Source organism: Cyprinus carpio, chromosome A3 (assembly GCF_018340385.1).
Source record: "Cyprinus carpio isolate SPL01 chromosome A3, ASM1834038v1, whole genome shotgun sequence".
NCBI classification, from domain to species: Eukaryota; Metazoa; Chordata; class Actinopteri; order Cypriniformes; family Cyprinidae; genus Cyprinus; species Cyprinus carpio.
In genome coordinates, this window is record NC_056574.1 from 31,906,747 (window position 1) to 31,934,497 (window position 27,751).

Genomic DNA, 27,751 nt, shown 5'->3' on the forward strand with positions numbered 1-27,751 from the left:
ATTAGGACACTGTGAAGGGTTAGTTCACCGAAAATGTCAGTTCTGTCATTATTTATTCACCATTGTGTCATTTTGAACCCACATAGCTTTCTTTCTTCAGAGGAAAACATTTCATTCAAAATTCCATACATTCAAACTGCAGTTTGTCTGGTTATGAGACAAATGAAAAATATGAGGGTGCAACAGCAGGGTTCCAAAGTTATGATCCGGTTCATGTTCTCCACTGGGAATTATGAGTTCATGTTTAAACCTTTAAAGACAGACTTACTATGAGCTCAGAGATTGTTAAAGGAATAATTCATCCAAAAATGAAAATTCAGATCAAATTCACTCTAATATTGTTCCAAACGTGTACAAGTTTCTTTCTTCTGCTGAACATAAAAGAATATATTTTGAAGAATGTTGTTAACCAAAAAGTTGATGGTAGCCGTTGATCTTCATAGTATTTATGGAAGTCAATGCCTTTCGTCAACTTGTTGGTTACCAACATTCTTCAAAATATCTTCTTTTATGTTCAACAGAAGGAAAATAAAAACACATACAGTACAGGTTTAGAAAAACTAGAAGAAATTAAATACTGTTATGTTTTTACTTCAAATCAATGACTGTTATTCAGTAGTTTTCATGTGTGTTCTGATTTGATCAGAAATGTCATCTTACAACTCCTTGAGAAGAAGAAGAAGAAAAAATTAATGTGTGGAGTAGAGAATGGGCAAATTGCTTTGAGAAAACAGTCCAGTTAAAAAGTAGGCAGTCACTGCAAGTTTGAATATGTGTAAATGAGTTTTATAGATATGACAGTGGACATTATTTTTACCATTTTTAAGCAGAAAAACTGAAATAATATTTTCTTGTAAAACATAATCCAACAATAGTTTTATTTACAACTTTAAATAATCTTTGTTTAGTCTATAGCATTAGAATACTTATGACATTAACAGCAATATGGCACATACCTGTATGGACTATTTCTTAGGAGCTTGACAAGCCATGGTCACTAAATACTTTTAATTTATGGAAAAGAGCTGCTTGGACATTCTGCTAAACTTCTTTTTTTGTGTTTTCATCCTACATGGGAATCCCTTTATCATCTACTATTTTTTCCATCATCATGTATTTTTGGTGTGAATCATTCCTTTAAGGAAAGATTCCAGACTTGCAATCAGTGAGAGAGCAGCAGCTCATTTGCATTCAAAGAAACACACATGAAAAAAAACATTTCATTTTATTTTTGTTTCCATCCAAAAATAGGGAATTTACAGCATGGAATAATAAATATTATGTGGTGTATTTTAAGCTGAAACTTTAAACTTGAGCTAAGACTTATATTGCATCTTTAAAAAGGGCATAATAGGACCCTTTAATGTGTCATTGTTTTGAAAATGTTAAGTAATATTTATTTTTTTCTTCTACTTCCTTTTTAAAAAATAAACAATTAAATCTTACTGACTCCAAACCTTTGAATAATAGTTTATTTGTGGGTGGCACGGTGACTCAGTGAGTAGCACTGGATAATTCATGACAGATTTTCTTTTATTTATTTGTTTGTTTGTTTTTATTAAGCAAACATAAGCTCCTGGGAATGCATAAATTGATAAAATGTATACTCTGAAACTCTAACCCTAACCCTAAGACAACTTCTACTCACCACTGAAAAAAAAACACAAGAGTTACTTGAGCGGCTACTTTTAGTTAGTTACTTTCCAACAGTGCATACTACATAGTAAGTGGCATGTGCTGTTACTAGCACAACCTTTTCTCTCTCACACACACACATGCACTCAAACACACCCTCAACCAAGCTTGACACACTGTACCCAAAACCATTGCATCATGTCTTTGTTGAGATCTCTGGGTCTCTAATCCAAATCTTACCCCAAAAAACCCAGCATTTGCAGAACAGAAGCATCCTCAGCAACTAAAGGGTTATTTGATCTTGTTCTTTCTCAAATAACCCCCGAGCAAATTCATATGTATATTGTAGGAGTTCATCTTAAGAGCTTCTGTCAAAAGCCATGAATGAATGTTTGAATACAAATCATCTTTTAACAGATGAGATGATTGCTTGAGAAATTACCTAATAAAATTAACAGTACAGCCACTGGGGACAATGATTGGCATAAAAAAAATTGCATCAAACAGGAGCCCGTCCCTGTCTACCTGTCATAGTTTGGATGATTTTTTGTTCTGCTATAAATGAGAAGGCATCAGTATGTTGTGTGCATCTGTGAGTCCTGAGTCACACTTGTGACGCAGAGCGCAGATCATCATAGGTCGTGACAATACACACGCGACACCACAGGGCTGTTATATGACACAGCTAAATGCCAACAGATTAATTCCTCAGATTTGATGTCAGATGGAAGACCTTGGGGCGATGCTTCACTAACTTTAGACGTTATGTGCTTAAAATAGATTTAAAAACATTATAAATACATGCAGCTAATCTCAAGTAAACATTAATGCAGCTGATTTAAAAATGTAAATTATATCTTTGTCACGGGTCAGGGTGCCCTCTGGCTCCCTCTGCTGTCTGTGTGTCATGTCTTTTTTCGGCAGCTTGTGATCAGTTCAATCAGTGCTGATCTGGCGGTGGATCTGTGCTGATCACTGGCTGCCTCTACCCCACCTGTCGCTGATTACCCCTTTCCTTTATATTCCTCTTCTGTCCGGTCCTTGTTGTGAGTAGATTGTTTTGGTGTTCTATGTGTTTCATGTCCTGTGTGCTGGTTGTTTCATTCTGTGGTGTTACACTCACCTCTGTCTTCCCTGCTCCATGGAAGCATAGAGAGAAGGACTGCCCCTCTATGCTTCACTCAACTCTCAGGTTGTTGGTCCTGTACAAGCGCTGAGTCTTGGGCAATCTTCTACTTCCTTGTGTGGGGAACGGCTATGTGGGATAATGAGCACAGCTGCTGTTCCTCCTTTGAGAGTTTCTTGAGGGAACTATGCAAAGTGTTTGATTGCTCGGCTCAGGGAACTGAAGTGGCATGAGCCCTGGCGCTACTACGGCAAGGAGAGAGCTCAGTGTCCAGTTACTCAACCAAGTTTTGCACGCTCGCTGCATCCTGTGGCTGGAATGACAAGGCTCTTTGTGATCACTTTCTCCACGGTCTGGCCGAGCACATCAAAGATGAGATTTATTCCCTTGAATTAACCTCGAGCCTGGACGGACTCATTGACCCCGCCATTCGGGTGGATAACCGTCTTGCTCTTCGTTCCCGGCATCGGCGGGGTGTGGCTTATCCTGAGTCTGATAATAGAGCTGTGTCTGCAGCATCAGGTGACACACCATCTCAACTTCTCGACTTCCCCCAGGATGAGCCGATGCAGGTTGGGAGGGCACGGTTGACATTGAGGGAGCAGCGTCTTCGCCTGGACAACCAACTGTATCTCTACTGTGGAAAGCCGGTCACGTGGCTGCGTGCCCAGCCGCCAGGCAGCACTTACCGCTCAAGGGAGGGCAGAAGGTGAGCATTACTAAAGCTTGATTGCCCTCTGGTGGTCGGTCTGAGTTTCAAGCCTTGTTGCTGGTGAAGGGGGCTGCTCATCAAGTGTCTGCATTGATTGACTCTGGAGCAGAAGGCAATTTCATGGATGCTAGGCTGGCCAGGCACTTGGGGATCTGCTCCATTGCTCTGGCTGAGCCTGTATTGGCTAGAACACTTTATGGCACCCTTCTTTCCAGGATTACCAATGCTACTAAGTTCATTACACTCATGTTCTCCGGCAACCATGTCGAGGAGATCTGTTTTCTCATCATTCACTCACCCACCGCCCAAGGGGTTTTGGGGCACACCTGGCTAGTCAAACATATTCCTCACATTGACTGGGTTCTTAACTCTTAAAGTCCTTTTTGTTTAGCTCTATGTTTGGGTGCTGTATTCTCCCCTGTTATGTCTCGTTCTTTGTTACAGGAAGAGCCGGTGAAGCTGGCAGGTGTACCGGAGGCTTACCATGATTTGAAAGCGGTTTTCAGTCCTGAACTTCATGTCTGCCTCCGCACTGCCCGTACGACTGTGTGATAGACCTGTTGCCTGGCACTTCTCCTCCTAAGGGGCACCTTTACTCTCTGTCTGGTCCTGAGAGGGAGGCCATGACAACCCATCATCCCAGGCATCATCCGACCCTCTTTCTCTCCGGCTGGGGTGGGGTTCTTCTTCATGGAGAAGAGGGATGGTTCGTTGCACCCCTGCATAGACTATCGAGGGTTGAATGACATCATGGTGAAGAATCATTATCCTTTGCCGTTGATGTCATCCACCTTCGAGCTCTTGCAGGGGGCTACCATCTTTAAGAAGTTGGACCTCTGCAACGCTTATCACTAAGTTCGGATTAGGGAGGGGGATGAATGGAAGACCGCCTTTTACACCCCCACTGGGCACTTTGAATATTTAGTCATGCCGTTTGAGCTTTCTAACTCTCCGGCGATCTTCCAGGCACTCGTCAATGATGTGCTCATAGACATGATCGACTGTTTTGTTTTTGTTTATCTCAATGATATTCTGATTTTCTCTTAGAATGAATGCGATCATGTCCAGCACGTGAGGCGAGTGCTCCAGCGGCTACTTGAGAATCGGCTATTCGCCAAGGTGGAGAAGTGCGAGTTTCACGCATGGTCGGTTCCGTTCCTGGGATTTATCCTCTCTCCTGAGGGTATCTGAATGGATCCTGCCAAGGTAAAAGCAGTTGCTGATTGCCCCACCCCGGATAGTCATAGAGCGGTCCAGCGTTTTCTGGAGTTTGCCAATTTTTACAGGTGGTTCATTTAGAACTTTAGTCAGGTCGCCCTTCCTCTGACTGATCTCACCTAAACTAAGAAGCATTATGGTTGGTCTTCGCAGGCTCAGACTGCGTTTGAAAAGTTAAAGAGTTGTTTCATTTCAGCTCCCATTTTAACTACACCTGACCCGTCTTGTCAGTTCATTGTGGAGGTGGATGAGTCAGAGGTGGGGGTTGGGGCTATTTTGTCCCAAAGATTACCCTCAGATGAGAGAATACATCCCTGCGCCTTCTTTTCTCATCGTTTGACCCCCTCGGAATGGAATTACGACATCGGGAATAGGGAGTTACTTGCTGTCAAGCTGGCTCTGGAGGAGTGACGGGTTGTTTTTATTGTTTGGACTGACCACAAGAACCTCAAATACATCCGCACCGCCAAGAGACTAAATTCTCTGCAGGCTCGCTGAGCATAATTTTTTGGGCGGTTTAGGTTTACCATCTCGTACCACCCGGGGTCCAAGAATGGTAAGCCTGATGCATTGTTGCAGATCTTTGAGGCTGAGGCTAGGCCAACCCTCCCCGTGTCCATTCTGCCTCCCAAAAGGGTTGTGGCAGCGGTCACGTAGGGGGTGGAATCCAGGGTCCGTGCAGCATTAAGCAATGCTGCTATTCCCGCGGGGTGCCCAAAGGGTCTGTTGTTTGTGCCCAAGTCAGTCCGAACTAGTGTCCTATAGTGGGGCCACTCATCCAAACTAGCTTGCCACCCAGGAGCAACTCGCACCTGTATGTTAATCAAGCAGCTGTTTTGGTGGCTGTCCATAGCGCAGGATGCTCGTCAGTTCATGTCGGCCTGTCCAGTTTGTGCTGCGGGCATGATGGTAGTCCTCAGTGTGGTGGACAGGTTCTCTAAGGTGGCTCATTTCATTCCCCTCCCCAAATTACCCTCAGCGAGGGAGACAGTGACAGTTGTCTTAGACTACATTTTCCATATTCATGACCTCCCAGTTAACGTGGTTTCTGACAGGGGTCCCCAGTTTGTGTCTAGGTTTTGGATAGAATTCTGTCGGTAGCTGAGGACGACTGCTAGCTTATCCTCTGGTCATCACCTGCAGACTAATGGGCAGGCTGAGCATGCTAACCAGGATTTGGAGAGGGTCCTGCACTGTGTGGCATCTGCCGAACCATCATCTTGGATTTTCAGATTAACCATGGTAGAGTGCGCACATAACTCCCTCCCGGTCTCGTCTACGGGTTTGTCTCCCTTCCAGTGCTGTTTAGGTTACCAGCCACCTTTATTCCCCTCCCAAGAAACTGACGCTGTTGTTCCATCCATGTATGCTTTCATTCAGAGGTGCCTCTATACTTGGAGGGTCGCCAGAGAAGCCCTCACCCAGACTGGTGAGAGGAACAAAGCGTTGGCTGACCGTCACCGTACTAAACCCCCACTTTACATGTGCGATCAACTGGTCTGGTTGTCGTCTCAGGACCTTCACTTCAGACTACCATCACGTAAACTGGGACCCAAATTCATTGGACCATTTATCATTTCTAAAGTGCTCAGTCCAGTGTCAGTACAACTCAAATTAAACCCCCCTTTTAAGAATATTCATCCTGTATTTTAACATATCTAAGATCAAGCCCATTATTCACTCCCCCCTTCAGCCCCAGACCACTGCCCCCCGCCTCCTAGACTCATCAAGGGGTCACCGACTACGATGTGAGGCGTAGGGGTAGAGGTCACCAATACCTGGTAGACTGGGAGGGTTATGGTCCGGAGGAGAGATGCTGGATTCTGGCTTGCGACATTCTGGATCGTGCTCTCATCGACCAGTTTAAATGGCATCATGATAAGTCCTCCGGGGACGCCAGGAGGCATCCCTGATGGGAGGGGTGCTGTCACGAGCTCCCTCTGCTGTCTGTGTGTCATGTATTTTTTCAGCAGTTTGTGATCAGTGCAATCAGCACCGATCTGGCGGTGGGGCTGCGCTGATCACTGGCTGCCTCTACCCCACCTGTCGCTAATTACCCCTTTCCTTTATATTCCTCTTCCATCCAGTCCTTGTTGTGAGTATATTGTTTTGGTGTTCTATGTGTTTCGTGTCCTGTGTGCTGGTTGTTTCATTCTGTGGTGTTACACTCACCTCTGTCTTCCCTGCTCCCAGGACACATAGAGAGAAGGACTGCCCCTTTCTGCTTCACTCAACTCTCAGGTTGTTGGCCCTGTGTGAGCACTGAGTCTTGGGCAATCTTCTACTTCCTTGGTCCGCATCTAATTGCCCACTGAAGTTGGATTACCCACAGAGACTGGCTCGCTATTTTTGTTACAGTTCATTTGTTTTGATTACATTTGGATAATAAACTTTCTTTGCATCTAATCCTCTGCCTTTGAGTCCTCTGTCCTCATCACCCTGTCACAATCTTCAGACTTGACAAAGCACTAGGTCACGGAGCACATGGGGAAGGAAAACACAACAAAACAGGAAAACACAGAACATCTAGGGCGTGACAGTCATGAACATGAATGAAATATACAACCTGTTGTGGAGGAGAATATTTTCAATGAATAATGAATTAAAATTTTGTCTCTTCTAAACACAAATTACGGTATGTCTGCAGAAGACTTGGATTTTCACATATAAGTTGTAAAATTAATAATTTTCATGCTTCTTTTTGCGATTTTTAGGCAGTTCTTTAAAATATATTGGTTTGTTCACATGAGAAAACCATATATGGACTTAATATTCAGTGGTGAATTTCATTTGTAAAATGCTAATAAATTTTACAGCAAGAAACAGCAAGTAACACATTGAATTAAACATAAAATTTTGAAGTAGACAGACAAAATATTTTCTTGTAAAACATAGAGGTTTGGACAACATGAGGGTGACTGAGGTTGAGACCGTGGTTTTCCGTCTACTCGCCACCAGATGCTGCCTTCCAGTTACATTGACACTCACAGTACACAAACTGTTGCATGTCACCCCAGACTACATTTCCCATCATCAACTGCACTGATTACACACACAGCTGCAACCAATCAAACACCCTACATAAGCCATGGGCTTCCTCTTCCTAACTGCCAAGTATTGTTTAGCATTTATCACTCTCCTAGCAATAGCTACTTTACAGTGCCAGTTTTCAGCCATAGTTTCCTGTTCTAGTCTAGGTCAAATCACATAGTGTTGCCCAATCGCCTGTCTTGGATTAATCCTTTGTCTTGCCGTTTCAGACTCTGTTTGCCCCTCGTCTGGACTTCAGCCCGTCTTGTGGATTACCCGTTTGCCAGACCCCCTGGACTACGCTCGACGCCAATCGACCCTGGCCTGTTTACTGGACAATTTAACAATTTCATTATAAAAAATAGTCAACTATACCTTTAAAAAATAATCTTAAATGTTAGACATCACAGTGCTGTGAAGAAATACAATTTGAACAATTTTTAACACATCCCTTCATACAGGTGTTTTCCCCTCATCATTTAGACAGGCTCGTATAACTCCACTCCTTAAAAAAACCCACCCTCAACCCATCTCTTTTAGAGAACTACAGACCAGTTTCTCTTCTTCCTTTCATTGCAAAAACCACTTGAACGAGCTGTATTCAACCAAGTCTCTACCTTTCTCACACAGAACAACCTCCTTGACAGCAACCAATCTGGCTTCAGAAGTGGACATTCAACTGAGACTGCCTTGCTCTCAGTTGTTGAAGCCCTAAGACTGCCAAGAGCGGAATCCAAATCTTCAATACTTATCTTGCTTGATCTATCTGCTGCTTTTGACATGGTTAATCACCAGATCCTCCTGTCAACCCTACTGACAAAGGGCATCTCAGAAACCGCACTCCAGTGGTTTGAGTCTTACCTATCAGATAGGTCCTTCAAAGTATCTTGGAGAGGTGAGGTGTCCAAGTCGCAACATCTAACTACTGGGGTGCCTCAGAGCTCAGTTCTTGGACCACTTCTCTTCTCTGTCTACATGGCATCATTAGGTTCTGTCATTCAGAAACATGGCTTTTCATACCATTGCTATGCTGATGACACTCAACTCTACCTCTCATTCCATCCTGATGATCCATCGGTAGCTGCTCGCATCTCAGCTTTTCTAACAGACATTTCTTGCTGGATGAAGGACCATCACCTTCAACTCAACCTTGCCAAGACAGAACTGCTTGTGGTTCCAGCAAACCCATCGTTTCATCACAATTTCACCATCAAGTTAGACACATCAACCATAACTCCTTCAAAAACAACCAGAAACCTTGGAGTTATGATTGATGATCAGCTAACTTTCTCAGACCACATTGCTAAAACTGGTCCGTTCCTGCAGATTTGCTTTTTTCAACATTAAGAAGATCAGGCCCTTTCTTTCCGAACATGCTGCACAACTCCTTGTTCAAGCTCTTGTTCTGTCCAGGCTAGACTATTGGAACGCTCTCTTGGCAGGTCTTCCAGACAATTCTATCAAGCCTTTACAATTAAACCATAACGCGGCAGCAAGATTAATTTTTAATGAGCCGAAAAGAATACACGTCACACCTCTATTTATCAATTTGCACTGGCTACCAATAGCTGCTCGCATAAAATTCAAGGCATTGATGTTTGCATACAAAACCACCACTGGCTCTGCACCCCTTTACCTAAATTCATTACTTCAGACTTATGTGCCCTCTAGAAGCTTGCGTTCTGCAAGTGAACATCGCTTGATTGTGCCATCCCAAAGAAGCACAAAGTCACTTTTACGGACTTTTAAATTAAATGTTCCCTCCTGGTGGAATGACCTGCCCAACTCAATCCGAGCAACTGAGTCCTTAGCCATCTTTAAGAATCGGCTTAAAACACATCTCTTCCATCTTTATTTGACCCTCTAACTTTTTCACTCACTATTCTAATTCTATTTAAAAAAAAAAAAAAAAAAAAAAAAAAAACAACTACGTTTTTAATATTTTTGTATTCTATCTATTTTCTTTTCATTTATTATACAATTATAAAAAAGACCTCTAACACTAGTTTGCTCTATTCTTTTTCTATTCTATCTGTTTTCTTTTTGTTTATTATATTATTTAAAAGCCCTTGCTACGTATACTGTGTTTAGGCTAACTGAGACTTGTTATAGCACTTATATATCATTGCTCTTTTGTTACTTTTGATTGCTTCCATTGTCCTCATTTGTAAGTCGCTTTGGATAAAAGCGTCTGCTAAATGACTAAATGTAAATATGTATGTAAATGAACAAATTTCTGAACAGAACTGAGTGGGAAAATATATGTGATATACTGAAAAAAAATATTGGTGTAAAAACAATTTTTATTTAGAAAATACTAGTAAATCTCACAAATAATTATAATTAAGAATCAGCCATTACACACTGAATTAAACATGAAAGACTGAAATAGTATTTCCTTGTATGTACTCCAATAATCTTTGTTTTATTTAACTTCAAAAACTAAATTTTTCAGTGTAAACTGTGCCATTTGGGCTAATTCTTACACATGAATTACAATTAATTCTTGCTGCATTGTGTACACATTTACCAGTCTCTGTCAATAATTTAGTTTTGGCACAAGTTAAAAGACTTAGCGTCCTTTTGGGGCTTTGGAGAATGTGCTGTGTTGAATACTAAGTTTCCAGCAGCACCTGGATCAGAAAGGAAAGACAAGAGCGAGAAATAAACTCAAATGTTTTTTCCAATTTGGGTGGAGTCACAGGAGAGGTGGCGGCCACCCGCTGCGTGTATCTCAATGAACATGGAAACTGTCACCGAACCCGTGACCCGAGCTGCCCCGCACAGTATTACTGCCAGCAACAGGCCATTAAGCCTCTGCCTCCGAAGCCGCATAGGAGGAAGGCAGTGGCCACATATAAAATAGGTGTGATAAAAACAACAACAAAAGAAGTCCATACAGTGGTCCATAAAAATTATTGGAGATTTAAAACATACTGTTCCCCCTACAGAACTCAACCTTATGACGTCCCAAATCTATGATTTACTTTCTTCTGTGGAACAAAAAAGAGGATATTTTGAAAAATCTTCAGGCAGAACTTTTCCATAGAGTGATAATACACTGAAAAAATAAAATAAAATTCTTGCAGCCATTTTTTTCTCAAATTATATTATATAAATTATATTATATATCATACAGTTTGATTTAATATTAATCAAAAGTATTTATTTTCCCAAAGACGAAAACAGTCATACAAAGTACAATTATTATTTATTTAAAAAACCATATGATACTTAATCAATATATTTTCTTTCCACATAAGGCAAAATGTTAATGTAAGTCAGTATTTTTGCAAACTGACCACCACTTTAACTTTTAGCTCAACTGTCATGGAATCGAACGCACAGGACTGTGGGATATTAAAGGATGCGAAAGATACATCTTTGCTGCCTTCAAAAATTATTCAAATAAAGCAATCTCAGTAAACATGATCTGATCATTGGACTCGGACAGACCTTGTTGCCTTCTTACCTCTTTATGCTGCCTGTGGAGGCAGCATATTTAAGCTTTCGGACGCAGCCCATATGTAGGCCTACATATGGCATTTGCATGTATTTGCATTGCTCTTTGACCATTCTCTATAGACCACACCTTCACGCCACGATTGGTCTAAAAACACAATAGGTAAACAAAGCCAAAAACCCAGACATTTTAGGCAATAAAAAATCAGGAAAAAAATGACATATGGTCACCATATTTTATGTAGTTTACATAGTGTGGGAAGTCCGTTTACTCCAAGAAATTACTTTAAATACCCACATGATGCATTTTTTTTAAGTCTATAGTGTATAGTAAATAATTTGGGATACAACTTAGTTCTTATGTTTGTTATTTTAGCAGAAGTACAAGACAAACAATTCTGTTTATGAGGGCTTATATATTTTGACATTTGGGGACCAATTAAATGTTGAGATCCACCTGACCCAGAATTAACTTCACTTTTCTGCACTTTTTTACGTTTAACCAGCTGCTGTCAAGCGGGTTTAACTTGATGGATGAATCATCTTAGACCCAAACATAAGGTGAAGAACGTTATCTCAACAGAACAAGAAGGTTAAATCAACCCTAAATCCACTAAAGGCCAAAATTGCAGTTTATTAAAGAGCTCTCTGCATCTGCTCAGCGCACTGTTTATTCAACGCGACATTCACGGAAGGCCAGGAAAAGCCACGCCAATATATTTTACAAGCGTGACTCGTATCAAGCGCGAGTTAAGTGACGTAGATGAAGCTCAGTCAATCCGCGCGCTCCTCCAGCGGAGCCAAACTGCGCGCGCCTGAGTCTCTATATTAATCCGTTAAAGCGCCGCTGTCCGTTCAGCACCACCGACTGTGTGAAGAGAGTTAAAGCGCTGACAGTCGGCATTTAACAGCGGAGAGCTCTGGAAATCGCTCTTCGTTTGGACAGCTACTTGTTTTGGAGTGATTTGGTTAAAGTGGCAGGGAGTTCAATGCGTTTGTCGCGTCAGTGTGAGAAGGACTCCAACAGTTTGTTTAAAATATTCACAGACTCTGCGAACAGAGCAGAAGCGCGCACTCGGTTTTTACTGGAAAAAGCTTTGGATTTCCAAGCCAATTACAGCTCATCTCTGTTGTTATGCTTGTTTTGAGTGATTTTTCTCAGCGTGACGTTGTGTTGCGGTACGCATTTATGATTATTATTATTTAAATAACACACTCAAATGTTTTGGGGGTTTTTTAAGACCTGATTTTATTGTGGAATTTCGTATATTCTACGCTAAACTTCTTTTTCAGTCCAACTAACTGAATTTACTCAAGTTTTATGCGTTTTTAAGAGAGAAACGTCGTAATGAGAGCTCTTTTTGTGGCACTGCTGCTTTTATATGCGTCAGGGAGCGGGAAAGTGGCTGGCGCGAGCGGCGCAAAGGGAAACCGCTTCGTGTGCACCGCCGTGCCCGCGGGCACCGACCTCAGTTGCTCGGTGGACACGAGCGGCCGAGTCCAAAGCACAAGTCCGCAGGAGGAAGAGTTGCGGAATATTATCATTCAGCTTCGAGAGACTATCCTGCAGCAGAAGGAAACTATCGTCAGTCAGCAGGGCACCATCAAAGAGCTCAATTCCAAACTCGCGCGCTGCGAGGCCGACGCCAAGTCGCGGGGCAGCGCGCGCAGGAAGGATTATAGTAAAAACACGATGGGTGATCTGCCGCGTGACCCCACCGAGACTGTGGAGCAGCTGGGTAAGACCATGCAGAGCCTCAAAGACAGACTGGAGAGCCTGGAGGTGAGAGTTTACTCTGATGAATGATAATGGGCACTTGAGAGCCATCTATGATGCTTTTAAGGAAATCAGAGCTCTAATGATCTGTGAAATTTGTTCTTGCTTATTAGCTTGATTCACGCCTGTCAAAACAAGGTTGTGTGAGCCATGTTACGTGGAGGGAGGGACTTTTCCTATTTGAATTTCCCTTTTGGATTAAATATTAATCACGAGCACACATGCATAGTGTAGATGGGAATTTGTGACCATATGCAGATTCAGACACTGTTTTCAGGATAAGAACTTTGCTCTTCATTTTTAAAAATAAAGGTTATTTTTGATGGTTCCATAAAGAACCTTTAAAATCCACGGAAGTACTGAAGGTTAAAGTAGATTATCCAAATGTCCTTCACACTAAAAAGTGGTTCTTTTTAGAATGTTAAACAGAAGGTTCTTTGTGGAACCCAAAATGGTTCTTCTCTGGCATCGATGCAAAAATCCCATTTTAGAACCTTCATTTAAGAGTGTTTTTATTGAAATTGCAATCAGAACTTCTGAAACTGACAAAGCTGTTTTGGCTATTACTCAAATGACAAAGTGGGATGATTTATCAGCTTGACAATTTTATTGATCACTTTTGACTACCAATATGAAAAACTTCATGCATGGTCATTGTGTAATAATGAATATAGTTCACTCTGGTCACTCGACATCAAACAATCTTATTTAATAGAACTACTAAGTGAATTACACCCCCTTTTGAATAAAGAAAGTGGACCCATGGTGTCTTTAACTACTATGTAGCTACTAACATTTAATTATTGTGTACACATTTGTTTTTAGAGAGTGTGTATATTAAAAAAAAAAAAAAAAAATACCTTCTTATAATTTCATCTGCAATTAATTGCTGTAATCACATCTACAGAATAATTACAGTTGATCCTAGTTCTTAACTTGCTCTTAAATCTACCCATACAACCTGTTCCTATCTGTACATGCTTCACACCTCAATAGTTGCACATGTTTTGCAGTACAGCACTGAACACAATAAGTACATTGTACCTACACTGAAAAGGTGGTAACCTTCAATTGTTAACATAAAGAGATATTTCTTCCTTATTTAACCCATAAAATTTAGCTTCATTGGTGTGAATTAATCGAATTAGATTGATTCAATGATGTTAAATTATATTTTTGACTTTAGTAAAACCAGTTCATTTAGATGTAATGTGCATCTAAGTATTATTTGATGGAAATACATAGTAGTTGAAGATACTTAATATAATGTGGGATCCCCGTAAAGCGTTCAACATTAATTCAGCATCTCACAAATCCCCAGGAGTTTCATTATGAACAATTTCTGGCTATAACAGCATGAGGCAGATTCATATGTTGGTGTCTTTTGTCCTGCAGCAGCAGCTGCGTGCCAACACATCAGGTGGAACGCTTCCCAACGATCTGAGAGACCTGCTGAAGCACCGTCTGACTGACCTGGAGAGCCAGCTGCTAACCAGAGTGACCGAACTCGAGGAGGAAAAGAGCCAGCTGTACAACGAGACGACCGCTCACCGTCAGCGCACCGAGAACACCCTCAACTCACTGCTGGAGAGGATCACCGAGCTGGAGAAAAGTATGACTGCTCTCAGACATGAATTATTCAGTCAGTAATGTCAAATGAGATAGAATCCATCATTTTTTCTTACTGATGTGGTGCCCTACCAGTTCAAACATTTCCTTTTTACCTGCCGTCCTCAGTATGGGATAGGTAGTCAAAGTCCTTTCACACTCAATGTAAACGCCGTGCACCGCTTTGAACTCAACATGAAACTGTTGCAAAAAGCGTCACCGAAGGGCAACGAGATGGGAAAGAAAGCAAGCATGAGGTTTACACATATTCACAGCGAAAACATGTATTTATGCTTAGAAGATAAAAAAAAGTCCTGCCGATTGTTTTGATATGTCACAGAACAAAAACAGTCCTTGAGGGGAAAGCATACTAAACAAACATCACATGACAGCAAGGATTGAGCAGAAAACAATAAAACAAACAAACAACAAATAAATAATGATAATGATAAATACACTTTGAAGTCGGTTTTGGGTTTGTTCACCAAGGCTGCATTTACTTACGTAAAAAAAGTAATATTGTGAAATATTATTTCATTTTAAAATTAGTTTTCTGTTTTTTCCTGTGATGATTACTCTGGTGTTCAGTGTCACATGATCCTTCAGAAATCATTCTAATATAATTTGATGTTCGAGAAGCATTTTATAATCAATTTTGAAAACATTTGTGCTTCATAGATTTTTTAAACCATGATACATTTATTTATTTTTTTATTTTTTATTTTTTTTATTTTTTTATGAATAGGAAGTTCAAAAGAACACCATTTGTGTGAAATAGATTTATTTTTAATAAATGTCTTTACTCTCACTTTTACTTAATTTAATGCTTCCTTAATGAATAAAAGTATTAATTTCTTTAAAAAAAAAATCTTACTGACCCCAAAATTTTGAATGAAAATTTATTTTAATAAACATGTCTGAAATTCAGCTAAGGTGCAAAGTTGGAGCAGTCATGGCAAAGACAGGCATTGCATAAATCATGCAGATTGCTTGTAAATCATTGGCTGCATTTTGAAAGGTCATTGTTGAAGCGCTTGACCAGTACTCAACACAACATCAGGGGAAACCTTTAGCTAATGCTTCACTGCATAAACTTCAATGCATTGGGCCATTTTTTTTATTCAAATGTTGTAGAATGAAACAAAGGTACCACTGTGGCAGAATGTGTTGGTTGTGGAAGTTTTAGTCTGGTGAGAGAATGTCTGCATGTAAATGAACTTGCTATTTACAATCATTTGTTTGCCTTTACCACTCCTTTTGCCCTTTTTAGACATGGGATTTATGCAGGCCCCATCTGTTAGCACTGGATGGCCACATTGTCCTGTTGTATTCTGAATTCAGAGCAGTGTTAGCACAAATAGAACCACTTTTTGCAAAGCGAATGATTAACACCAATGCATCATCAGCAGCTACTTCATTATATCAGCTTACAAAGCCCCAGCATGTCATTTCATATTAGAACAATAACATGAGCCAGCATGGATCGCTCATTTCATTAATTGAACCTGAAAGCCGTACTCAGATTCAGTTTGCCAAAATCAAATTAACACAATCTCAGGTCAGCAGTTTGCATCTTTCTGTCCTTCAATGCAAACCTCTCCCTGGATTCTCTTCACAGGTAACAGTGCATTCAAATCTCCAGAGGACTTTAAGGTGTCTCTGCCTCTGCGCACCAACTACCTGTACGGCCGTATCAAGAAGAGTCTGCCAGAGATGTACGCCTTCACCGTATGTATGTGGCTCAAGTCCAGCGCCAGTCCTGGAATTGGAACCCCGTTCTCCTACGGCGTCCCTGGACAAGCCAATGAGATTGTGCTGATAGAGTGGGGAAACAGCCCCATGGAGCTCCTCGTCAATGATAAGGTGAGCCTTTATGAAATACTGCAAAGCTATCCATGTTTTTATTGATTGTGTTTCTTTGGAACAATGTCAGCTTTCCCTAGTATTGAATATATAACAGCCTTATTAAATTAAAAGTTTTGTTGACGATGAATAAAAACCTGGCATTATATCATAGGTGCCTCTTTGTCTTAAAAATAAAACTTTTGTCTAAATTTGATTCATAGAAAATATATTTCATATTAAATTGTCCCCAAATGTTTCTCAAATAAAAGGTTTTCACAGTCTGATTTTTATTTTAATACAAATTACATGAAGGGGCTTAAAGATCACATACTAATAAAACTGCAATGTGACGTGAGATGTTAAATTCAGTCTAAAACAGCATGTATTGAGTCAAATGTAGAATTATTATGTAGTTTTCTTGAACTTATTTTAACTGAGAGGCTACACTGAATATGTGTACTTATAAAAATTTATTTGTCACAGCTCAAGACATTTTTAAAAGAACTACTGTGCCCACACACACATATGCAATATCAAATTTAGCTCTGAGACAAATTTGGAAAATTGCTCATCAGGATTAACTGCATCTACAGTAGCTGACAGGCGGCACATCACATGAGCTCCATTGTCTTTACTAGCCCTGGTAGTCACTGCATGAAATCACTCAAAATCACTTAAAAAGTGAACAGGGCTTAAGATACAAAAATACAACGTCACAGTTGCAGAATTATCAACTAAACAATAATAATAAAAAAGATTACAACAAATAATAATAACAACTTCATAAATCCAAACAATGAATGGTTGATTCATGGCACCTATAGATTTATATAGGGTTTTTTGCTGATATAAAACTCATTTTACCCTACAGTGCAGTCAATATGACATGAAGCTGCTCATTTGTTCATCTTCAGTGGCAGACAAACTCATTTGCAAAATAAAAGTCCTGCTTAAGACACTTATAAGCTAAACAGAAAAGCTTATTGACTGATGTTGATAATTAAAAATGCAAAATATCGGCCGGTACATGGGCCTTGCCTAAATATATTTTTCGACTGTTGGAAAGTTTTTAAAAGGTGTTAAACTTCCACAAAGAGCTCGTCCCACACCTCAAATGGTTAAGTAATGTGCTTATTGTAATCAGATTTTTTTGCCTGGTCAAGTAAGGTCTCTTTCATTTATATAGTGCTTTATACAATACAGATTGTGTCAAAGCAGCTTTACAGTGTCAAACAGGAAAAACGTGTGCTGACAATGCAAGAGGACAATAGTAGACAGTCAGTAGTTCAATTCAGTTCATTGTTGATTCAGTGATGTCATCGTCCAGCTCAGTTCAGTTCAGTTCTCTTCCAATAGTGGATTTTAACTTAGGCCAGTAGGCAACCACTCAAAACACCGTGGTGACAATTACCAACCATCTTTTCCTAAGAAAATGTAAAAAAGAATTTGATTTTTAAGGGATACAAAAAATCTTACAATGTGGCAAAAAATATCATCTCACAAGTTTTTTCAGGAAAATCACAATTCACAATTCTTTGTTAGGTTGGTTTTACTATTTTGCAAGTCTGAGCAGTACAGCCAAACTAATTCCCCTACTTTAAAAACAAAGCCTTACAAGGTAATATATATATATATATATTAGTGGTGGGCATAGATTATTTTTTTTAATCTAGATTAATCTCACTGTAATCTTGGAATTAATCTAGATTACATTGGCTCATTTGAATTCTGCCGAAGACATTCAAATTATGTTCAATAAAATGTACTTGTTAGTACTGATAGAGCTGTGCTGCACTCAAACATAGTAGTTTGACGACGATTCTTCCCCTGCGCTACATCAGTGCTTGGCCCGGCATCTTCCGCATTAGCTAAGGGATGCTTTGCGTTTAGGTGGTACTTGAGACTGGAAGAACTCCTACAGTAAACTAATTCCGCATTGCACAAGTTGGACAACACATGGGTTTTTGGCTAGGTTTAAAACAAGAAAAAGAGCACCTTTAGATAAACGAGGCAACATGATATAGGCCTATGCACTTTTATGGAACCAGAAAAACAAAGTTCATTAAGAACCGTGCGATTGCGTGTAATAAAGATTTAAATGCAAAAGGCGCGAGAGTCGACTGTTTCTGTCAGTGGTGCTTTAATTTTAAATATTTGCGATATCCCAACAAGAAAAGTAGGCTAATTGTTGTGTTTAAATGTTTTGACCGCTTGCTTGAGCAGCTTATTATACAAACCTAGAAGTCAAATGCATGAATAATATGTTGTTTATATTTATTTAGTTTAAACTAATGTCTATGATTATGAAATATTGTTACTGTTCTGTGATAAGAGGCACAATTTTGTATTTTTTTTAAACATGGTTTGAAATATAGAATAATGAACAAATGTTGTGTTTGTGGACTAAACAGCCGCGGATCAGTAGCGGACTGCAAACGCGTCCTGTGTGAAAGCACAATGAGTCCGTGCTGCTTCTGCACCACATACGTAATGCACACGGACTGCATACGCACTGCAGACGGAGGATGTGTGAAACAGGCGTGAGTCTTGTCGAGGTTTTTTTTGGGTAGCTTGGTAATTTCACAGTAGGCATACACACAGGTTCGAAGACTCGTTCTCGCCTCCTACAGTGCAATTCGTCTAGGTATACATCCGCGCTAAACTATCACGGTGAAAGTCATCATAGCTTGCGTAGTATAGACCCAGCTCCCAACCCAACTTTGAGACTAGATTAATGGCGATATTTTTTTTATCGCCCGATAAGAGTCTCACGTTAACGCCGATAACGGCCCACCACTAATATATATGTGTGTGATATATATATATATATATATATATATATATAGAATGGCTGATATTAAGGCCAAAGTGCGCGAAGATAAAAAATCTTATTTGTTATTAAAAAATATGAACAAAGATACATATTACAAATATATTTAATATACAAATAAAATAAACAGTGCTTTATTTTTCAGGTACAGTAGGTGTATGTATTAGTAGCATTCAAGAAATTAAATGAACCAATCTAAAAAATAAAGCACTATATACACGTCACTGTATAAATTCTACATTGATTCTTATAAAAGCAACTTCGGTGAACTTGTGTTTTGTTGTTTTATTAACATTAAATGGAGAGTTCAGCCAAAAATGTAAATTCAGTCATCATTTACTCACACTCAAATTGTTTTAAATCTGAATGAGTTTCCTTCTTCTGTTGAAACTTAAAGTTATTTTGAAGAATGGGTAATCAAACTGGTCCCTAGTGACTTTCATAGAGTTTTTCTTTTTCTTTTTCCTACTATCAAAGTCAAAACCAGCAACTGTTTGGTTACCCACATTCTTCAAAATATCTTCTTTTGTGTTCAGCACAAGACAGAAATTAATACAGGGTTGGGACAACATATGAGTGAGTAAATATTGACAGAATTTAAATTTTTGGGTGAAATTCCTTTTAATGACAAGCGGCAGCATGTTTTCTACAATTAGTCTGCTTTCGCTTTAAGACCTGTACATATCTAATATACAGACAAGCATCCGTTTTTCACATCCTTTTTTATATGTAACCCTTGTGTATTTTGACAGTATTAGTGCAATCAGACGCGAAAGATAACTTAGTCCAGATCCCTAGATATTAGTCCATTATGCTCAGAAAAGCGCATGTCATAACAGCACGCAAATGAAATGTTTAACTGACAAGTCTTTAAAGCTTATGCAAATAATGCACTTTTGTGATTGCGAATAAGGGCAGTGTTTTGTAAATGTAACTCTACAGCTGAGTTAACATTTGATGTGAATATATGTCGCATTGTACGGTAAATACTGTGACAGAGGCACCACAACAGCAAATGATATAATGTTCACTGTAGCACAATACCACAATATTTCTTCAAAAACAGAACGTGGAGACGTTTTAATCATCCATGATCAAAAATCGTGTTATCGCACACACCCAATATACTATATATTATATAAAGCTAAACAATGCAAAAAAAGATTTAAATACATCTTATAATGAATGAAATGTTCTAAAAAAGTTATCCATACTATTATTTGAAGACTTTTTTAAAAATGCATGAGCACTCTTTTTGCATGAGAAAAATATTCTTCAGGATCTGTAAATGCATGATGCTTGTAGAGAGACCCACAAAATGCCACAAAAGGTTTTGGCACGCACTTTTAAATTAAATTAAATGTAGTTGATTAGCTTTCAGATGCTGTTGTTGCACAAGACCCTCAATGATTTTAAAGTTTAGTATTAAAGCACACATAAATGAATTAAAAATGTCCTTTGTGGTTTTAAATCAAGAATATGAAACTGAGCTGCTTTGCATTGGGGAAAATTAGCTTCCAATATCTCATCCGTAAATGAGGTTAGCGTGTCTCAGTAACCATGGATGCTGTATCTTTCGATGATTGTGGAGGAGATTGCACCATTGCTGGTTTTTGTTGAGTGTAACCTGAGGGTCTTGAGAGACAAGAGATGGGAAAAGAACGCATGAGCTCTGCTGCCCTGCTAATTCCCCTGATACCTCACTCAGGAAGTGTCAGTTTGGCATCTTGCTTATTGAGAGAGGCATCTTGCCCCGCAGCCCTGCACAGCATGCATTAGACATGCACAGTGTGTGCGTGTACGCATGAGTGTGTGTGTGTGAGTGTTTACGTCAAGCTGGAAAGAACAAGAAATTGAGAAGGATCGAGAGGGATGCTGCTATGCTGAATATGATTACCTGTCGAGTGTGTCTTCAGTGCTTCTTCCCACTCCAGTGAATGCATCACACCTCAGTGCTTCGTTACTTCTGTCTGAATGTTGTGTTTTCATACTTTTTGCATACTGATCAACTTAAGTGCATTAAAGGCCTAGTCTCAAGGTGCACTAGCTGTCAAACTCAATGTGTGTCTAGCTCGGAGATTAACTATATAAACTATTTTAAAGTATGTGGAGTGTCAAATACAACTTTATAGAGAGCAGTTTATGTTATGATGATTCATTGAGACACTTTATATCCTCCCTTAAGCTGCACTCACACTAGACAAGGAAAAAGTTCTACAGACATTGCAGTGGTCATAATATGATGTTTAGCATTTAGCATTTTATTAATTGCTTACCAATGGATGCTCTGCAGTGAATGGGTGCCGTCAGAATGCGTCCAAACAGCTGAAAAAAAACATCACAATAATCCACAAGTAATCCAAATGACTGTTTGTCTTTTGAAAGTTGTCTTGTCTGAATCAGAAGAGAAATATGCACAGATCAAGCACCGTTTATAAGCAAAAACAGTTCTAAACAAACATGTTGATGGATTTTGATGTGAGTGAACAACAGGGGATTTTTTCACCGGAGAATGCTTTATTGTGGATTATGGACTCATATTTTGGCCAGAACCGATGGTCTTTTGCCTGTTTTCAGTAGTCGATGTGTGAAGTGCAACTTACACAGAAGCCATTTCCAAACCAAAAATAATTGCTGAACAATGTTTATTTCTCTTATGGTTAGTAATGTGAACAAACCCCTCTCTTGAGCATTAAATTTAGTGCATAACACCCTGTTGTGCTACGGACATGAATGTCACCTCAAATTGTGCAGCTTGTTGAGCAGATTTGAGGGCTGGACTCTTTTGAGGTGGCTAAGAACCTAAAAGCAACCACAAAAGACATCCTAGCAGCCACATTACAGCTTAAAACACCTTAGCATTGTGACAGCGACTAGCATACTTACATTTCCTTCAGCAAATTTAGTTATATTCTGGAAGTGAGTTATAGTGAAGCATTTCAGGATCATTTGTGCAGGGATACAATGGAGGAAACTGGCGTACATCTATAGTGAATAATTACTGTGAAAGCCATTACTTCCTATGCACTTTTTAGTATCAGCTTCCATAGTAATAACCCCCCACGGTTTGGTCCTTGCTGTCACAGGTAGCTCAGCTTCCTCTCTCTGTGAGTGACGGCCGCTGGCATCACATCTGCGTCACCTGGACAACCAGAGATGGCTTCTGGGAGGCCTATCAGGATGGAGAGAGACTAGGGACTGGAGAGAACTTGGCCCCATGGCACCCAATTAAACCTGGAGGAGTCATTATCCTGGGCCAAGAACAGGTGAGTGAACAAGAGGACCTAAAAGAGCTGATTCCTCACGAGGAAGACATGCAATGATAATAATAAGTCTTCACACGCGATGATGAGAAGACGTCACCTCTCAGCTGCACCGAGAGCTTAGGGGCTTCTTGAGAGAAATGTTACATGTGACACAGAATGCAGGCACACAAAATCCACGTGTGACACATAATCTACTGGTCACCTACACTGAGCTTCTCTGCTAATTGAGTGCATTCACATTGCTTAACAGTGCATGAAAAAGCAATCTGTGACCTAAATTGCAAGAAGTGATGGAATAATAGCTCTTAGCTGGGTCAAGTCAAGTCATATTTATTTATATAGCGCTTTATACAATACAGATTGTTTCAAAGCAGCTTCACATTAATAAGCAGGAAAATATAAAAGGGTTACTGTTGTATAATTCATCAATTATGAAACAAATTCAATTTCATCTGTAAAACAGCTCTACAGAAGATAATAGTGTCATTACTCAGTGCATTATAAAGTTCATTGTTGATTCAGTTCAGTTCAATAACACTGTCAATGTTGCAAAGTTTATCAATTATGAAACAAGTTCATTCAGCTATAAGCAGCTCTAGAAGTGTTGTTATACAGCTAATGTCAGTTAAAAATTGGAACTCTTTAACCTTTAAAAATGAATATGCTTGTGTATTCTTAAAAATAATGGTTCCAAAAGGTGGTTTTTCACAGTGATGCCATTTTGGATTCCCCAAAGAAACTTTCAGTGAACAGTTCTTAAAATAAACTTCTTCTTTTTTCTTAGTGTGAAGAAAATGTAATCTAATGATCCTTTCACTACTATAAAGAACCTTTTGGCTAATGGAAAGGTTCCACGGATGATAAAGGTTCTTCATGGAACCATCAATGCCAAGAAAGAACCTTCATCCTCAGAAGCTCAGACACTGAACTTAATTGCTCTGAGGAATTGACAGTTAGGTTATATGCAAAGTTCATTTTGATACTTGTCTGAACATTTTTTGAAATGTTGATTATTATCATGCAGATTTCTGTAATGTTATTAAACAAATGGATTGTTTTTAGAACTAATACCACAAGACATCACAGAATTTATCAACTTCATGAGTAATGCTTTTACTGCTTTTGGCAGTGCATACAAGGTATGAATTTTTTAATCAGCTCCCTGAGGATTGAGCCTACATATGTCCTTAGCATTGCTACTTTTATACTCTAGTTAAGTTACAAACTCTAATACAATTATTTTGTATATTACAAAAATAGACCCACTATGGCCAAAGAATACGGCGTTGAGTGCCGCCAAGAAACAAATAGACTGAAAACCCTTTAATAAAAACTGAAATGTATTATAGCAAATCATCAAGGTCAAGATCTGCATTTAAATCGTTTTTTTTTATCAGTCCTCACAAACATCAGTCTGGCTTCTTCACTTCTTGGTCTCAGGTCACTACTACTGATTTTAAAGTGAGAAAAAACACTCAGATAAAACCCTACTGTTTTAAAACAATACGTTCCTCATTGCAGGCAGTTTCACAATCCTCTCTTTTCTAGGCTTCAGTTAGTTTTCTTATATTTAACAAATATATTCCTCTCATGAGTGCCACAAAAAAGGCTAGACAAAATGATCTCGACACTCAAAGAACCGTTTGAACTTGCATGATATGTGTGATCTCATTCATACCGCATTCCCAAACCAGCACCACTGGGTTACTGATTATGAATGATTATCAACCCAAACTGGGTCATATCAACTTAGCTTCCTTACCCAGCAGGCTCAACTCATGGATTTGGTTGTTGTTGGGTTGACGTTTTAGAGTACAGGAAATCCAGAACAGAGCTGGCATTAAAGGAATATCAGATGTCTGTAGAATTACACTGAATGTGTTTGTATTCAGGCAGCTAGCTAAAGTGTAGATAGATTAACTAACTTCAGGTCTCAGCAGAATTTCCTCTGCAGAGGATTTTAGTGTAGTCTCCTGTGAGGTTCCTTTATTTAACATTAGAAGGTTAATACTCATTAGGGTTTGGATCAGAGCAGAGTCCCAGTTCGCTGAATTTTCACTGATACACAAATATATTAGAAATGTGAAAAGCTACATACTGTATTTTTAAAATCAGCTAGAAACCAGTTTGTAGGTTGCCTGAACAATTAGTTGATCAATCGAATTTCCTAAAAGTGAAATAAGGAGGATCTTGCTTTCTAAGGACTCCACATAAGACTGTGATCAAATTAAAAATGCAACCCTCATGACAGGACACTCAAAAACACAATGGCTTCTGCCTGAATGTGTATGACTTTGAAATGCAGTGCTTTGAAGGAGATATGAAAGAAATGCAATGAAAAGAACAATGAAATTTAAAAAAATAATATGTAAAATGTTTCACAGATAAAGGACACTGTGTCAGTCAGCACTACTATTGGTAACACTTTATTTTAAGGTCCAATTCTAACTATTAACTAGTTGCTTATTAGCATGCATATTTCTAGAATATTGCCTGTTATATAGTAATTATAAAGCACATATTAATGCCTTATTCTGCATGACCATATTTTAGATCTTTTACCCCATACCTAAACTTATAAACCACCTTACTAACTGTTAATAAGCAGCAAATTAGGAGTTAACTGAAGAAAGTTAATAGTGAATATGTGTTCCCTGTTCTAAAAAAGTTACTCTTCTGTTCAAAAGTTTGGGGTTAATAAGATTTTCTCTAATTATTTGTATAAATAAAGGATGCATTTAACTGATCAAAAGTGATAGTAAAAAAACTTATAATGTTACAAAACATTTCTATTTCAAATAAACACTGTTCTTTTTAACTTTCTGTTCAACAAATAATCATGGATTCACAGTTTACACAAAAAATATGAAGCAGTTTAACTGTTTTCAACATTGATAATAATAATAATAAATGTTCCTTAAGCATCAAATCAGCATATTAGAATAATTTCTGAAGAATCATGTGACACTGAAGACTGGAGTAATGATGCTGAAATTCATCTTTAACATCACAGGAATAAATAAAAAATATATTCAATAAGAAAATAATTATTTTAAATTGTAAAACTATTTACAATATCACTGTTTTTACTGTATTTTTATTAAATAAATGCAGACTTGGAGAGCAAAAAATACATTTTTCAAATGCATTAAAAAAAATCCTACCAACCCCTAAACTTTTGAATGGTTTTATATCAAGTCAACCATCATGACCCATCCCAAGTATAGTGACATGTGCTATTGTCCCACAGGACATTGTAGGTGGGAGATTTGATGCCACTCAAGCTTTCGTAGGGGAGTTAAGCCACTTCAACATGTGGGACAGAGTCCTGCGTCCTATAGACATCTCTGCTATGGCCAACTGCTCAGCCTACATGCCTGGCAACGTGGTGCCATGGGTCGATGTCAACGTGGAGGTATTTGGCGGTGCCACAAAAGCAGCACTGGAGATTTGTGAAGACCGTCTCTTTGATTCCTAAGGACACATCTGTCAGTTTGGAAGCATTCTCGTTATAGAGGTAACCCACGTCCCAGTACTGCACTGGGAACTTACAGAGATACAAAGACAGTGCAAAAGAAACACACGTTTACATGTGTTCACATGATGGATTATCTCGTCCGCAATTCTGCTTTATGTTTGTTGAGACTTACTGTCAGCCTGACCAATACCTAAAATGACTGTGATTAATAAAAAAAAATAATAATAATAATCTGTCTGCACATTCAAGGTCAGAATAGAGTATTTGCAGCTCTGGATGAAGCAAAACTTTCTTGTTGATATTATATATGCTTTTCTCTGTGTCGTGTCCTTCAGAAACTTCTTCTCTACACAAACTCATGCGTATTTTAAGAACTGCAGTAAAAGAGTTTGTTTTTTTTCAGGGGTTTTTTGCAATTTCCGCTTTGAGTTTTTGTCATGTTGCGTATAGGCCAATGTCCTTCAAACCCCTGGAAAAAAAAATTCAACTGCATAGTTTCAACATGAGCTTTATTAAGAATGAATGAATGAGCTAGTCTGTGACGTTGCACATATGGAGAGGACTGAAATTGGGAAATGTGCTTATTATCATAACAATAATGTTACAAAACAACAGTGGCAAAAAAAGAGGGGTAAAGGTCCTAAAATCAGGCTTTTTTGATCTGGAGATGCATTCATGAGATTCACTTGTGTGCTTTCTGATTTTATTTGTGCTTGATCTATTTAGACGACTTGTTCAAATGGTACATTTGTGTTGAGGTAGAGCAGTGCAATATATATGGGACACTTTATGTAAATGTGGTCCTTGGCATCATTTCTGTGTTTTCACGTCTAAATACACCGCTGGGCCTGTCGCTCTCACTCCGTCTCGCTGTGTTACATGGATGTTTTCATTTCATTTTTCAACTTGTTGTGCACAAAGGCCAGATCAAAGTCTGTGAAATTCACTGTGGTGCAGCGTTCTTACATAACAGACACTAATAATGCATTAGTGTGTTTCCCTTGTCAACACGTGTTTGTATTTGGGCTACAAGAGCTCTTCTGCTCTACTGAAATGCACTGGAATGAGATAAAACTCTTTTGAATACTCAGTTTCTTTCATTTGAATGTAATCTACTGCTATTTTGTGTCATAAATGTACCTAGAGGAACAAAAATCTTGTATGTAAATGCATCTTGATCTGTTATGCTGCCTTCAGGTTCTGTTGAAATCATCATATGTTAAACGACCAATGGGAACCTCTGAATTTGTGAATTAAAGAATGGCGGAGGATGCTATGTGTCCATGTTATTCTGACCAAATCATAATTATGATTTCCAAACACACATGTAGAGCTTGAAGGCAGCATTAGGGCAAAATGTTTTGATTTTGTTTCAGAATGTAACATATTTTTGTCCGAAACGAATGGCCTTTCTCTGAGCACCGACTGTGCTTTCTGGGTTTTTCAAGGATTCAACCCCTAATGTAAGACCACAGCGTGAAATGGCAAGAGTGAGGAAAATAATAGACCAAAAAATGGGTTTAATGTGAAATCTCTCTTTCCTCATATACAGAGCAACCTGAGGATGTTGTTCAGCATGTAGGAATGGTTGAATGTCCTTCTTCACCCAATAAATAATTCTGAAAACCACACATCAGAGCTCTGCTTCAGGAAATATTTGAGTCTTTTACATTTGCAACACACTTGAGTCTGTTTTTTTGGAGTTTGTTTATTCACTCTCTTCACACTTTCTGTGGCTTAGCCAGAAATGGACAAATTAGTTAT

The 27,751-nt window shown here is 39.0% G+C and overlaps 1 protein-coding gene across 3 annotated transcripts; it reads left to right on the forward strand.

Moving 5' to 3' along the window:
- Nucleotides 1–11,966: 11,966 nt before the first annotated feature.
- On the forward strand, nucleotides 11,967–27,616 carry LOC109097029 (neuronal pentraxin-2-like). 3 transcript variants are annotated; one of them, XM_042730390.1, is made up of 6 exons: nucleotides 11,967–12,966; nucleotides 14,356–14,572; nucleotides 16,187–16,431; nucleotides 22,330–22,509; nucleotides 24,894–24,927; nucleotides 25,760–25,921. In XM_042730390.1, exons 1-6 carry the CDS (start codon nucleotides 12,532–12,534, stop codon nucleotides 25,780–25,782), a joined length of 1,134 nt encoding a protein of 377 aa, XP_042586324.1. In that variant the 5' UTR covers nucleotides 11,967–12,531; the 3' UTR covers nucleotides 25,783–25,921. The 3 variants fall into 3 exon arrangements, with proteins under 3 accessions (XP_042586324.1, XP_018966267.2, XP_018966265.2); XM_019110722.2 differs by lacking the exon at nucleotides 24,894–24,927 and having other exon boundaries at nucleotides 11,970–12,966; nucleotides 14,359–14,572; nucleotides 25,760–27,616; XM_019110720.2 differs by lacking the exon at nucleotides 24,894–24,927 and having other exon boundaries at nucleotides 11,974–12,966; nucleotides 25,760–27,616.
- The last annotated feature ends 135 nt before the right edge of the window (nucleotides 27,617–27,751 follow it).